Source organism: Condylura cristata, unplaced genomic scaffold (assembly GCF_000260355.1).
Source record: "Condylura cristata isolate star-nosed mole 26May11 unplaced genomic scaffold, ConCri1.0 scaffold00012, whole genome shotgun sequence".
In the NCBI taxonomy this organism is placed as follows: Eukaryota; Metazoa; Chordata; class Mammalia; order Eulipotyphla; family Talpidae; genus Condylura; species Condylura cristata.
Genome location: NW_004567113.1, coordinates 35,795,522 through 35,810,149, shown reverse-complemented (window position 1 = coordinate 35,810,149; position 14,628 = coordinate 35,795,522). Strand labels below are relative to the sequence as shown.

Here is a 14,628-nt window from a genome sequence, read left to right as displayed (position 1 = left end):
TTGCTCTCAAGAAAATGTGATATTTAAGCTGATGTTGTAGTCTCATGAAGAACTGAACAGAGAAGAGATTTTCATTAAGCAGGAGACACACATGACTGACTGAAAAGGTCCTAAAAGGTGCAACAAGTGAAAAGTAAAAGGAGCTGATAGAAAAGCACAGTGGCTCCAAGTGACGTTGGTGAGGAGGCAGGGGTCAGTTAAAGGAACTTTGTAAGTTAAGAGGGAAGTCAGAGGGTGCTGAGAGTCTGGACTGGGCACAAGCAGAATGAAGTGAAGAAGAAATTCAAGACATATTCTAGAAGGCAGAATTGGCAAGAACATAGTGGTTCATTGTGGATTTAGAGATGTAGGAAAAAAAGAACATCAAAAACAACTCAAGATCCTGGGAAATGAAATCAGGTGTAATTTAGTGAATTTTTGGATCTCAAGAGGAAAGAGGTAACTTAGGTCTAGAAAAGCGCTCTTCAGCGGTCTCTCAAATATCTGTAAAAAACACTGTGAGGGTTCTATGAAGGGCCACCTGTGCTAGAGAGGAAGTATATTTTGGGGTAATGAGTTTGAGTTCAAGTTTTGGCTTTCTACACTGGAAGTGATTGTGGAAAAAAGTTCTGTAGTTCAAACTCAACAAAATCTTATTCAACCTGATAGAATTTTAATGAGTATAATTAGTTTCATAAGTGGAATGTGAAACTTGGTTGGCAGGTGTCTGGAGTTCTGGTTGTAGAGATTTCACAATGATTAAACTCCTGAACTGACCCATACAGATATTCTGAAATTGTGAATTGTTTCTTACAAGTAGAGTTTTATAGTTATTTAATAGAAACTATTTTGAAAAGCCAGAATGACTAATGATAATATTAAACTGAGCTTCTAATCACCACGAACTCCTATTGGTCAAATAAAAAAGAATTAGCAACACTAGATCTTGATAATTATTAAAAAATGATTGCAAAACTAAAAAAGAAGGAATATATAAAGATGGAAGGTAATTTAGGGAAACAATTGTTTTTAATTCATAAATGGAAAGATAATGGTTTTATGATAATGGATAATCACTTACATGATTATTTTGGAGGTTTTCCAGCAGTGATGAATCACTAAATGTTTTTTCATCTCCCAACTGTGAGCTTTGCCTAAAGGGAAGAAATGGAGCAGACTATAAACCCACTGATCTATTTGTCACCTGCTTTTTAAATAAATTATTATACCTGATAATAAGGTAAACATAGTTTATCTGTATTTGTATATAAGACATAACAGATTTCATGGCTGAATCACAAAATATTTTAAAACACTTTAAAGTGACATATTTTTGAAGTGTAATGAAAAATTTCACTTTATTGGAGTGAAATGACTATCTTGTTGTAACATGAAACTTCAAGAAATTAATTGAAAAATATAGCAAGAGTCAAAATACCCAGTAAAATTTCTATTTCCATAACTTTATCAATGTGTTTGAGTATTTAGAATAAAGTAATTATAAAAACACAATAGTGATTCTTTTATTTCAATCTGTGACTAATACGATATAATAATCATATTAGAATATAAAAATATGAATGATAAACTGTTTACATATTATATCAATACCATTAACATATACTTGATGTATTTAAGTTATAAATCACATCTGTTCATAATACAGAAGGGAAAACAAGTCATAAAAGTGTATGGGAGTTTTGTGCTGTGATTATTTTCAGATTAGCTGACACATTATGTATTTCATATGGATCAAAAGAAATCAGAATTACCTCTGTAATCTAGCTGTCAACCTCCTGGCATGCAATTAAATATCAAAATACTAAGATCCAAAGAAAGAACAGGAACATGCAAGTGTCAAATGCAAAGGGTATAATTTGTAAAATTTAGTGAATAAATATCTAAACTTGTGTTACAGAAGAAAATTTTAGAATTAATAAACTGAGAGAAAAACATGTATCCAATTTTAAAGAAGTACAATCAAAATTTTAATAACCATTTTACAGGTACAAAGAATATTATCAATGCCAAGGTATCCAACAAAAATAGTTCCCCATTTTAAAGCCAGCAGGTTGAAAGAAGAAAACATTGAAGAAAAATGTATATTTCCCCACAAACCATAACAGGAAATTATAATATTTATAATGAAGTAGATCTTTATTTACATCTAGTAGTTTGCTCTACTAATTCTCAAAATTATAATACATCTTTACTAGTATGTAGTTTAGAATTCTCAAAATATCCTCAGGAGGCTGAGTAAACACAATGTTTTTATTCTCATCATTCCTATCACCTCTTAGCCGCTCTAGTTTAAAGATGGAGGGAAAAATCAAGAACTTATAAGTGATTTATCAGTGGGCAAATGGAAAGGATCAGTATACATTTTCTCATGAAATACCTCAATTTCCAAGAGTTTATTATTTGGGGCTCTATAAAATATTTCTACTTTTAGTATTTTATGTGTACATATATGTTTTTCATTAGTTATACATTTCTACTTTTTACAAAAATATGAAATGTCAAGCAATATACAAAATAACCTCTTTCATGTAAAATTCTATTTTGTTTCAAAAGAATTTCAAGCTAAAAGATGTCATAAATTTGAAGGTATGTCTTGTTAATCTCAGCGATTCACTTCACATATCAGCTAAAATCATGAAGATAATGTTCAAATGCGTTTACAATCAAATAACTCTAGATATGCAATTGAAATATTTACTTAGACATATCTTACTTCCCATTTCCCTCTGAGGGCTGCTATCATGGATAACACTCCTCCTAGGAAGTTACTTTCTTTCCAAGATCAGAAGAAAATTCCATTCACAACTAATTTTTTTTTAAAGGTTTATTTATTTGTGCATACAGAACTGGGGTACAGACCAGAGGCTCAGGGGCGGTGAGAGGCTTCACCAGAGACAGAGTGGGGAACAGAACAGGCAGATCAAGGAAGTACACTGCTGAGGAGAGCAGCAGGCGGGTCAGGAGAGGTCTGCCACGCCATGTGGTCACCTCCGGGGCAGGCGGGAATCGAACTCATGCGAAAGTGGCTTTAGATTCTCAGTGCTGTGTTTTAAGCTGCTGTGCCACCAGGGAGGGCCGCATTCACAACTAATTTATTAATTTATTAATCAGAGACCTGGTTTGGATAACTCAGGCAAGGAGTGTTCACCAGCCTCCCCTGAAAACTAACAGAACATTCACTATCAATTAAAACACACAGATAAAATTAGGAAGCTCACATCATTAAAAAATAAGAAACAAGTGCTTTAAAAGTAAAAACAGGAGTCTAAATTGTCCATTGCTGAAACTAACAATGATTTGCAAAGTGCCCAAAAATAAAAATGCAAGCCAAATCAACAATTTTGTTAAACTCTTCCACAGACATTTCCAAAATTCTGGTAGGGATATTACTTTTAAATTTTTTTTAAAATAAATTTTTGTGATACATTTACATAGCAGCATACCATACAAAAAATGGAAAGTTCTTCATGAGATTTAGACAAATCAAGAATGCACTGAGAAATGAAAAGCTGGTAGAAAATATTTTGATTTTGTAAAAATATGAAAAAAAATACAAGTGGGTATAGGCACAGACTACATTTGGAAGGCCACATATGAAACTGCTCACTGCTGCCTTGAGCGGGCATAGCAGAGGGTTCTAGCTAGGCACTGGGACAGGGAAGAGGTAAAGGCAAGAACACTGGAATTTGCACCGTGTGTAATGCATTATGGACTTTCAAAGTAAATCAGATTTAAAGATCATAAACAAGTACAAATTTCTATCAGTCATCTGAAATTTTTATACATCCTGCACAAGCACTAAGTACACACACATATACACATCGCATAAATGCACACACGATGACAATAGCATTCTGAAAGTAAAGCACTGTTTTATTGAAAGGCTCTGTGCCACCCACTGGTTCCAAACCAGAATTCCCTAAAGGAAAGTTTAAATTTAAAAAATGAATTTGTTATTAAGTCAGGTGGTCAAGCCCCCCAAAATGAATACAGGATTGAATTCTATTATATTTTTTATTAGACACTGGTTTTGACCAAAGTAATGAGACTGACTTTTCTGGGTGGCACAAAAGTACTTTTGAAGGCAATAACAAAAAAAGAAGTCCCAAATACAATCTGTGAAACAGCCGCATCACTGCAATAATAAATTACCTGTCAAAGTGATTGCTTTGAAGACTAACACTAATTTGAATGTGTTAGATCTCATTATTAGTTAGTCACACCTGCAAGTATGTTTTAGTGAGCCTAGTGTTGCAGCAGAATAAAAAAGTCCCACTTTTTCTGTATACAATTATAGAGCATAATGAAAATAGAAAACATGATCAGAGAATTGTACTATGCATCAAAACTGTTACAATAATAAAAACTGTATACTAAGCACACAGTACGTTATTGTCCTGGAGAAGCATCTTCAATAGCATCTACTTAAAACAAAACAAAACAAAACAAAAAACCAACAAACAACTATTAGAAAGAATAATGTGAAACTATATTGAACAGCTAAGAAAAAGTTAAATAATGTGACCTGGAGTTTGCTTCAATGTAATATTGGGGGATAGGTATAAATGAATTGAAATTAGCCTTGAGCACACAATATTGAAGTAAGCAGATAGGTATATCAACCTACTTTGATTTATACTTGAAATTTTTCACAAAAAGAAAAAATGGTTATGGAAATATATAGTTTTGGAAAGAAACCACATCTTAGGGTTACACAGATGGTGAAAATAACCAGAAATTTCCTCCAATATTGCTACTGTCTAGAGAATGATGGATTTTTTAATAGAAAACAACATAACCTATAAGGTTATGTGCTAGGAATGAATACTTGGTAATAACTGGGAAATTGTATTAATTATGGAATAAATGGTTGTTTGGGAAATGTTTTCCTCTATAAACTATATATGTTGGAAAATGATTTTCTCTCTATAATCTACATATATTAACTTATTTAACACGTAGATGTCAAACATCATCGAATTATCTTTAAAGTCAAGACAGTAAGTATTAAAGGGCTATTATAAGTTTACTTTCAAACTTGACTAAATGTAAATATGTAAAATCATCAACATACATTTATATGTTAAATATTACATGTTTTTTAACTTGATATTTTGTGGTCACTACAGTTCAATAGGGTAGAAAAATATATACAGGCCACAGATTTTATATCCGAACTTGAACATCTCACTGAAAGATTAAGATGTTGACAATCAGATAGGGATGCACTTTCAGGCTTTGGATTTGTATGATCATCTGCATGCTCCAGTTCACTCTGGGAGGCCAGCAGCATGATGTGTTCAGGCTCCTGAAATACTGGATTCATCCAGAGTCACACTTCTGATCTTCATTTCATTGCAACATGAAATCACTTGTGTGACTTTGGGCTTATGACAGATTTGTGAATGTGCCAAGCTGTGCCCCTCCAACTCCCCTACCCCCATGCTTATCAGCTGAATTTTTACCTGTTATTGCTACCTTAACTAAACAAGAAACAAAGACAAACAAAATTACTTTGAAGTTGCTGTGTCCTAGACAAGCATATATTATTTAAACTTCAAAACCTATACGATGTAATATAACCAGCAGCTACTATAGTGAGCTGTGTAAGGGTTTAACTGGCTCCCATATTTACTAGCTGGGCAGTTTGAGGCAAGTGATTCTTTGCCTAAATTTCAGAATCTTTAAAATGGTCATGTCAATCACAACTTGTCATATGTGGGTAGGTGAGTGACACCACAACTTTCTATGAACCTAGTCCTTTTAGACACTATCAATGCACTTTAAAAACTCAACTCATTTAATCTCCACAGCCTCCCTATGGTGTCCACATTTTACCAGACGAGGACATGTGAACAGAGAAATTACCAGATGAGGACATGTGAATACATGCAACTGGTTCAAGTGCAATCAGTAGGATCAGGATATAACCTTGGGTGGTCAGAACCTAAATTCTGCACCTTCAACTATTGCATAGGAATGAGGATACAAAAGAAGCTCAAGAAATATGTGTTCTATCATCTTTGCAGGCCTCAAGGTAACTTACAAACGGGGTATCCAAGCAAATGTTTAAAATAAAGTTCACTCCAATACAGAGGTGACAAAATCCTTCTGTATAATTAATTAAAAAAATATTGATATCTTAAGTTTTTATGTAACTGAACAGAAGCTGTACACTTTATGAAAGAGCTTGCATTATCTTTTATTATCCAATTTAAAATATCGAATGAGAAACTCTTCCAAGGGGTATTTTATAAAAAGAACTTATTAAACTAGACAAAATAGAATTTTGTCATTTCAACATGACAACATAATGAAGTATCCTCTATGTTAAAAAGTAAGCGATTTTAAATGACCTGAATAAATAAAAAAATTATTCTGAACATTTTCATCTCACCTTAAAAATAGATATGATGAAGGTAACTTCCTCCTTTTTGGAATAAATTATCTCATAAAAATGTTCATTAAGTCTATACTAGTCAAGAGTTTAAAATTACTAGAATTATGTTAATGTTATAGAAAAGCAGCAAAAAAAGATAGTAAAAATAGCTGTTGTCAAATTAAATTTTTACAAATTAAAAATTGTCAAAGGACTAAATGAAAGGAAACAGTTACACCATCAAACTTGAATTATCTGTCAACAGTTAAGATGTTTTGTTAAACTTTAAAAACATTAAACAGTCATTTGTTTACGGCGATACATGAACTCTAGGCTATTGGCAAAAATGTGATGGCTCATTGCTGTCATATGCACCAAACAGGGCCTTTGCCATTAACTGAAGGTATGGGGGTCAACTGCCCCTTTATTGAAATAAACTGAAACTTGAAAACTGTTAAGTGGTATATTACTAGTTTCCATGCATATGACTTGTTCATGCAACACATGAGCAAACTGAAAAAACAAACAAAAAAACAAAAAACACTGGAAGACCACAGTATTTTCTACAGTTACCAGCTTTAAAGAAATCTGTTTTCTGAAATTTATTTGCCTTAAAATCACAATATATCATGGAAATATTTAAACAAATATGAATACTCAATATTTTTTCTTTTAAATGTAGAGTTTAAAAAGTTTAAATAGCATTGAAATTTACGATGTAGAACTATTAAAGATAGTTCTACAATTAATTATACTTAAGTTAACTCTAGTCCTTAGTAGAATAATTACTTCAAATTTTATTTGAAAGTGTTCATTTTCTAATCTTCAAACAGATTTAGTGAATTAATAAAATTCCCACCGCTTGGGTGCATTTTGGGAGCCATCATTTTATAGCTGTGTTGACTATAAACAGCAGAAGGTGGCAGTGCTGAGCTAAAAACACAAGGAAGGGCCTAGCTATGACTGAAATCTGGTCTTCCAGGCCCTGGGACTCCATGTTGATCACTACAAACTTTACTGTAGATAAAGCACATACTTCCAAATGAATATTTACAAAACAACTGTTTGTTTTAGTAGGAAATCAAGATTTAAAGATATTTTCAAGAAATATCTTCTTTACACCATTGCCACCTTATTTGAGCAAGAAGGCTTCCCCTCCAAAGTAGTGAAGGGTTTCTAACAAAACAAAAATAATAAAATGCAAGCCTTTCAAAGGAATCAATGAGACAGACAGGTGCATGCTGCTTACCATTCATCAGGAGAGCAGCCATAATCCTCGGGTTCAGGGACATGACTTCAGAAAGCAAGAAGAGGAATAGAAAGGAAAAAATAATCACAAAAAGGCTGGAAATAAAAGAAGGAATAAGGAAACACAGAAAGATGGCTCTCGAAAAGTTAGATGATGAACTTTTAGTTGATTCTGAAAGAATGGCAGTTAGTATACTAAGTAGAACATGAGGGGTTATGATAATCAAGCAGGTTTACAAGGTTGTTCTTTAATGGGACAATCAACTTGCCTCTTTATCATGAAACATATAAAATTCAAATTCAGTAGGAAACACTTGAACTTAGCAGTTTAATTACACACTTAAAGTCAAGAGAAAATTAATCCCATGTTGCATTAGCCAGAAGAAAGTATTTTAATGAAACTAACACACTAATAACTAAGAACAAATATTCATACTGATAAAATTGGCTGGGCACACGTTGGAGGTAAATTCCACTACCATGAGGGGTGGTGCTTAAAGGATTATATTAAAGTAAAAGTTAATTATGTTTGAATAATTAAATGGACCCATATTTTAAAAGATTAGCTAATACTCAAAAAGTTTCACATAAGCCATAATATACTTATTAAACAATTTGCTATATAAAAGAGAAAAATATGCTATCAATACTTTAATTCCACTCATTAGTTCATTTAAGTACTAGAAAAATCTTGATTGACACATAGCTTCTGTTTCAACAAACTAGTCATGTACTCAGAGAGAGTGGCACATGGCATAAAACAAGAGTCAAGATTTTTTCCCAGCTTTACACGTATTATTGTATTTAAGAATGACACATTTATATATAAGAAAATAATTACTAGAGACTTAGCTAACACTTCCATCCCATCACAAAATTACCATTTTTTTGTTTGTGTTAAGATCAACTCTCTTAACAACTAGCACTGATTTTCTTATCTCTCATTTTTCTTCATTATATATGAACACTCAATATTTTTTCTTTTAAATGTAGAGTTTAAACAGTTTTATTTTTGACAAATACTCAATAAAATTCACTGACAACTCATGGAATCCTTTCTCTCCCTAAATTGCCACCCCACTCTTTTACCCTTCCAGCAAAGTGGCTGTGATAGGGACCTTATCATTCCAAGGCACCTTTGCAACTCCAAAGCACTTAACTGAACCCCAGTGAAGTATCTATTCTCTTCGCCCCAACCACAACAGTCAGTTCCTTTTAGATACAATTCTCTTATCTACCTAAGCACTGTGTCAACATTCTCCCAAGGGCTCCAGTCGGTGTACAATATAGTTCCTCAATAGGTCAGGGAACTGTGCTTCTCAAGGCATGCATCTTATAAGCAGAGAGCTCAGGGCCCAGGGTCATCTCTCCAAGCCTGCTGCAGCTCTGGCAGATTTGAGCACTCTTTAGTGTGGTGAGCTGTAGTCCACCACTTTCACCGCTATGGATCCTGAGATTGCTGTTTCAGTAACTCTGGTATGTATCAGTTGTCTGATTATTCATCTTTGTGGCATGCCAGTGCTGTTTGATCTGCCTGGTGACTACTTCACTGAATTTCATTCTTAGATCTCAGTCAAAATCCCTTTCTCAGAGAGCAGTCCCTGACCTCCCTGGTTAGATCAAACCTCACTGCAGAATCACATAGATCTTTGTATTGTGTTATATCTTCTATTTGCTGAATTATTAAACCTCCATGAATCCTCAATTGGGCTACAGACTTTAGGAAGATAAGAATATGTGACGTTTTACTGATCTGTATATGCCTGTCATCTAGAAGGAAATGAACATTTGTTGGGATATGTGAATAAACAAATGAGGGGTGTTTACCACCAGTCATAGCCAGCAATAACATGAATTTTTGGTTATTATCTAGAACTTGTAGTTAAACAGTATGATAATTAAGAGGTTTATCATGGTGCATATCTTCTCAGTTTTCAAAAAGTAGCTGATAATTTCAGCAAATATATTGCTAACAAACATCAAGTAAAGATATTTATCCACATACTATATTTACATAAGTAAAAGTCATTTTTATGGACCTTCATTTTTCACTTAAACGGAAAATATCAACAAAATGTTTAATACTAATTAAATATCTTGCCCCACAAAAAGCTGTTTAATTTGCTTGATGCAACTTTTTTCCCCCAAACTTTAGGGATCATAGCATGTTAGCCTCACATAGCATCAACTCATTCTAGTAGTAACGTTGAAATTATTAACAGATGATATTTTGAATGGTAGTCCACCGTTTGGACTGTATTGAGAATCCTAGCCACCTAGTAAGGGAACAGCTCATTTACCTATTTCTGGTATTCAAGAAAATGTGATAAAACTGACTTGTTCCCAATAGAAAATCATTTGCTGAAACAGCACTTTAACAAATGTTTAGGTCTAGAATTTATAGTTTGTAATGAGTTAAATTTGTAAATTGCATCACAATTCATTTACATTTAGTTAACCTAATGGAACTGTCTAATAAGTTTAAACACAGTGGCATCTTTTATGAAGTTGATCTCTATAAAATAAAATAATGTACAAATCTGTAAACTAATAGTTGTTAAAACTAATCATGAATACAATGCGAGGCACAGGTTATATGAAATGAGAGAAAACTTCCGAAGCACTGTTTTAAATGTTGACATACTGCTAAAGGTACTATCCTAGATACCTATAGGATACATAGTTGAGCCAGTACTCTACTGGACTTTGACTCCTATCCTTCAAACTGATAGAGGTCAACAGAACTCACTTTGACTTGTGTAGGCCAAAACTAGGTTTTATTCTATCTTAAAAATGCTTAATTGGCTGTGAAATTATTTCCCCAAAACATTTGCTAATATATGAAAGTTTGTGTTATTCTTTGTTTTGACATTTTCTGGGAGGATAAATACCATGGTTTTGCTGGAAGTATATGTACATGAAAGTTCCCCATATAAAATAAGTCTTAAATATTGCTGTGGGGCAAATGGTATCCTAAGACAATGTTATTTTCCTTTCAGGGTTCCTATAACAAGAGTCTCCAAATTAAGTGCCCATAGAAAGGTGGTTCAGCAATGTCTTTTTCTGTTGAGTTGAATGAAATTAAGTAACAATGTCCTGTTTCCTACTGCAAATACCTGAGCAGTTGGAAACTTCATTGTTTCTCCAAAGCCTTGATATATAAGCCTGCTACAATGCTGGCAATTCAACTGTCTTCAGGATGAGAGAAGACACATTAATAAAAACTCACTCAAGGCTAAGAATCCTAAAAGTCATTATGTATCATCTATATATAATGACTGGAAGCCATAATAACTAGCTTCTCTAAATCAGACATCTAGTATTCTTGAGTACATATCATCCAAAGAAGAAACACATTTCTGTTGAAACAGTTAAAATTTGCAAATAAAGAAAAGCCTGTTTTTTTTTTAATTTCTGAACATATCAGAGTTTTATATTTGAATAAGAACCTAGGAATCCTCTGGTTTCACCATCAATGTTTAAAAAGTTTAAAATATTTGAAAATGTTACAACTAGAATTTATGTCATATGACTACAATTTAATTTGAGAAGTGTTATTTTCCAAGAGGAAATTTGTTTTACTGGACACTTAAGCTAAAATAATACTTATCTCTAAATAACTACTATATTTACCACAATAAATATAGTATAATATTTACTACAATATTTACCAGTTTAGGAACCACTCTCTCATCATAATGCAGTTGGTAATGGCCATGGCACTCACTCATAGCACAGGGAGAACGGTGCTTTTTAGGGCTGATGCCTGTCGTGTTTAAGGGCTTGGTCCGTGAGTAAGAAAAAACTGAAATCTGGTAGTATTTTAGCTTAGTGTTCTCATAAGCTCACAATCAATAATGGTAGTTTGAAAAACTTGCATTTCAATTAGAAACCAGACAAGTACAAAAGTCAATTGTCAAAAAAAAAATCACATTACAAAGAACATTTATGAATTAATGTAGAATGTATATTAAAAAAACCCAAAAAGTTACAGAAATCTGTCAGCAATATAATACAACAAATGCTAAAATCACAATCAGACGTTCTTTCTTTTGCCTGGGTTAATAAAGAATAAAGAATAGAATAAAGAAATACAATACAGCAAAACCCAAATGCACCATGCATGCTCTTGCAGCTGACCTGCAGCAATTTGGGGGGGACAAGGTGGGTGAGAGGGAGTGGGGAGAGTCTCTTTTGTTGAAAGAAATCTACAGATAGGCTTAAGTGGCAAAATGGCATCCAATCCTGGAAACATAAGAATGCTACTTAAACTAACATCTTGTCCTTACAGTGTGAAAAGCCATTCCATAAAATATCTCTTTGGTTTTTACACACACAATATGAATTCATTTTTGGCCACACCCTCTGCTATCCCAGAGAACAAGGATATTTGCCTCCACTGATTTCTTTTTATGGGTCCTGTGTATAGGAGTACCCACATTTTCCACAATTTTTTTCTACCAAATGGTTCTTTATAATTTTTTAAAAAATTATTTTAAGTAAAGCATTTTGAAAATCCAATATACTCTTTTTATAGTCATTTACTGTATGGAGTGGAAGAGTAGAGACAATTCAGAAACCTCACTAAGCGAAGGCCATGTGGGTATGGCTGGGAGATGGGTATGAATCAAAATCTTATTTGTATATAAAAATAGTTGGAAAATTTAATAATATGTCACTGTGAATTAAATATAAGGGTGTTTTATCTTTTGATTACATCTTTTTTAAAGAAAAGTAGAAATAATTTTCTCATGTTCAGCCTTAAAAGGAAGGCAGTTAAAAGGCAAGCATACGTGGAAGTAAGAAGTTAGTTGTGTCAAATAAGTACATTCTAAAGGGAATTAAAAGCCTGATCAATATTTGATAGTATTCATTATCACCTCTGATATAAATTTCCTGTTCCTACCTCCTTCCTGCTATTACAAATTTAGACTTCAAAGAAGAAATATGATAAAAAACAAATCAAAGGGCTAACCCTTAAATGATTATATAGCTTGAAAACTGCCCAAGCACAGACTGTATGTTCTTATCATACACAAGCAATACTCTAATAACTTTATGGCAAGACAGTCGTAAGTGTATTTGTATCTTAGACCAGAGCCAGACAGAAACCTTTAGTAACTCTAAGTAGAGGGATTACTAGGTAGAGACCCTACCTCAGAGGTTAATTCCAAATAAAAAATACCAAACTATATATTGTAGGTGCATATATGCTGAATTTAAAATAGCTCTGCTGCTTAGATTAAAAACAAAACAAAAAAACCTCCCCTAATAAGAATTCCCCAAATGTGCCAAACTATTAGCACTAATTCAACATGTATTTCACTTCCCAGTTAAAGGGGAATTACTCACCCATAAGCAACTCCAGCTATGGTGCACTTCTTAAACTGCATCACATTGCAAGTCAGGGTACCAGTCTTGTCAGAAAATATGTATTTTACCTAAAAAGGGTTCAGAGTCTTATTAAAACTCCAGAGGGTTTTTTTTTTTTTTAATGCCAGATCCTAGAGAGGGAAAAGTCCCTGAAATTAAACTTTTTGTCAGTTTTGATACATTGCAAGGGGTACAATGAATGTTACTATTTCCTGCTCCAAATATTAAGGAATATATTTGGCTGTCATTTTTAAAGTTTTAGTAATGGATCATTTTAGATATGAACACTAAAGGCTATCAAGATATTCAAAAAAGTAGTTACATAGAAATCTGCCTTACATGGATGGGATTTCCACTAGTGTGTGTCACTTACCATAATTAACACAAAACATCAACATTTCTGAACATGACAATTAGAAATTTATTAATAGCTTTGTGTGGTTAACTTCATGTAACATCTGAAAAGCTAAGAAAAAAGATTATTCTCACCAAAATTCAATTTTTTATAGTAAGAGTTAGCAAAAAATAGTACAAAAATATTTTTTTTCTCAGAATAATGTATTGTAGACATATACATATGTGGAAATAAAATGAGTTATACATATATGATTCTTGTTTGATTACTATTATACTTACATTTAAACAAATTCATTGATCAAGTTTAACTTCCTTTCTGGTCAAAAGCTATAGAAAATTTTAATACTGAGGTTTCACATTTAGAACAGTCAATTGTAATACTTGACAGATTTGCTGAAGTAGATCCCTCATGGTAATACTTTATCTTGCTAGCAAAATAAGCTTTAGATCGTTTTAAAAACATCACTTTCTAAAAGTGAAAATTAATAGCTATGTACTAACAGGTAGTTAATACAAATTATTCAAATAATGAAAAATCAGGAACTATCAATTCATCTGAAATAGCCATGAATGGCAGAAGTTACACAAAACCTGATTCTAAATTAAGACAGTGAAAAAAAAATTAGCTTACCTGGCCAAGCTCCTCATTTAGATTAGATGTTCGAGCCATAGCAGCAGTGTCTGTGGGTTCATAGTGCATGTCAAGATCCTTTAAAAAATAGATATATAAAAGAAGTCATTGGATACAATGCTAACAAGAGAATAAGTGAAGCTTTATTTAACCGGTGAACTACATATGTAACCACTGTCACTTCTTGTTACCCATATTCCATTTTTACTTGATTTCCTTGAAAAGAGTTTGATATAGAATATGACTTTTCATAATAAGCACAAAACAGTAAGGTAAATGTCTCTAGAATGAGGCAATCTAGGTTTCATATGTTGACTGTTATATAAAGATTAAATAAGATAATGTAAAATGTTTCCAAGCACTTAATAACATGAGCTAAAAAAACAGCAATAAAACAATGATCATTTTTTTAAAACTTTAAATCCTTGTAAAAAAGTAGCTAAGGGATTCTACCTGGTGTATTTTCTTGATCAAGTTACTTGCATCTTATTTACTTGAAAATGAGGGTATGTTCCATAACTCAAACCAGAAAAAGATATAATTTTGCTACTACTTTATAATGGTATGCACCTACAAATCATTCTATTAAAGCTATAATACTTAATTTTTACTGTAGAAAAACATTTCGTTGACGATTCAG

General features: G+C 32.8%; 1 protein-coding gene across 2 annotated transcripts in view; it reads right to left on the bottom strand.

Annotated features, from left to right (window-relative positions):
* Nucleotides 1-14,628, bottom strand: part of ATP8A1 (ATPase, aminophospholipid transporter (APLT), class I, type 8A, member 1) — a 207,502-nt gene that overhangs the window by 120,529 nt on the left and 72,345 nt on the right. For both annotated transcript variants that reach the window (XM_004681324.2, XM_004681323.2), the window contains exons 13-16: nucleotides 13,989-14,066; nucleotides 12,980-13,068; nucleotides 7,629-7,673; nucleotides 1,061-1,133 (exon numbers count right to left, since the gene is read on the bottom strand). In XM_004681324.2, the coding sequence (XP_004681381.2) occupies nucleotides 1,061-1,133; nucleotides 7,629-7,673; nucleotides 12,980-13,068; nucleotides 13,989-14,066 (285 nt within the window). The remainder of the gene's footprint in view (nucleotides 1-1,060; nucleotides 1,134-7,628; nucleotides 7,674-12,979; nucleotides 13,069-13,988; nucleotides 14,067-14,628) is intronic.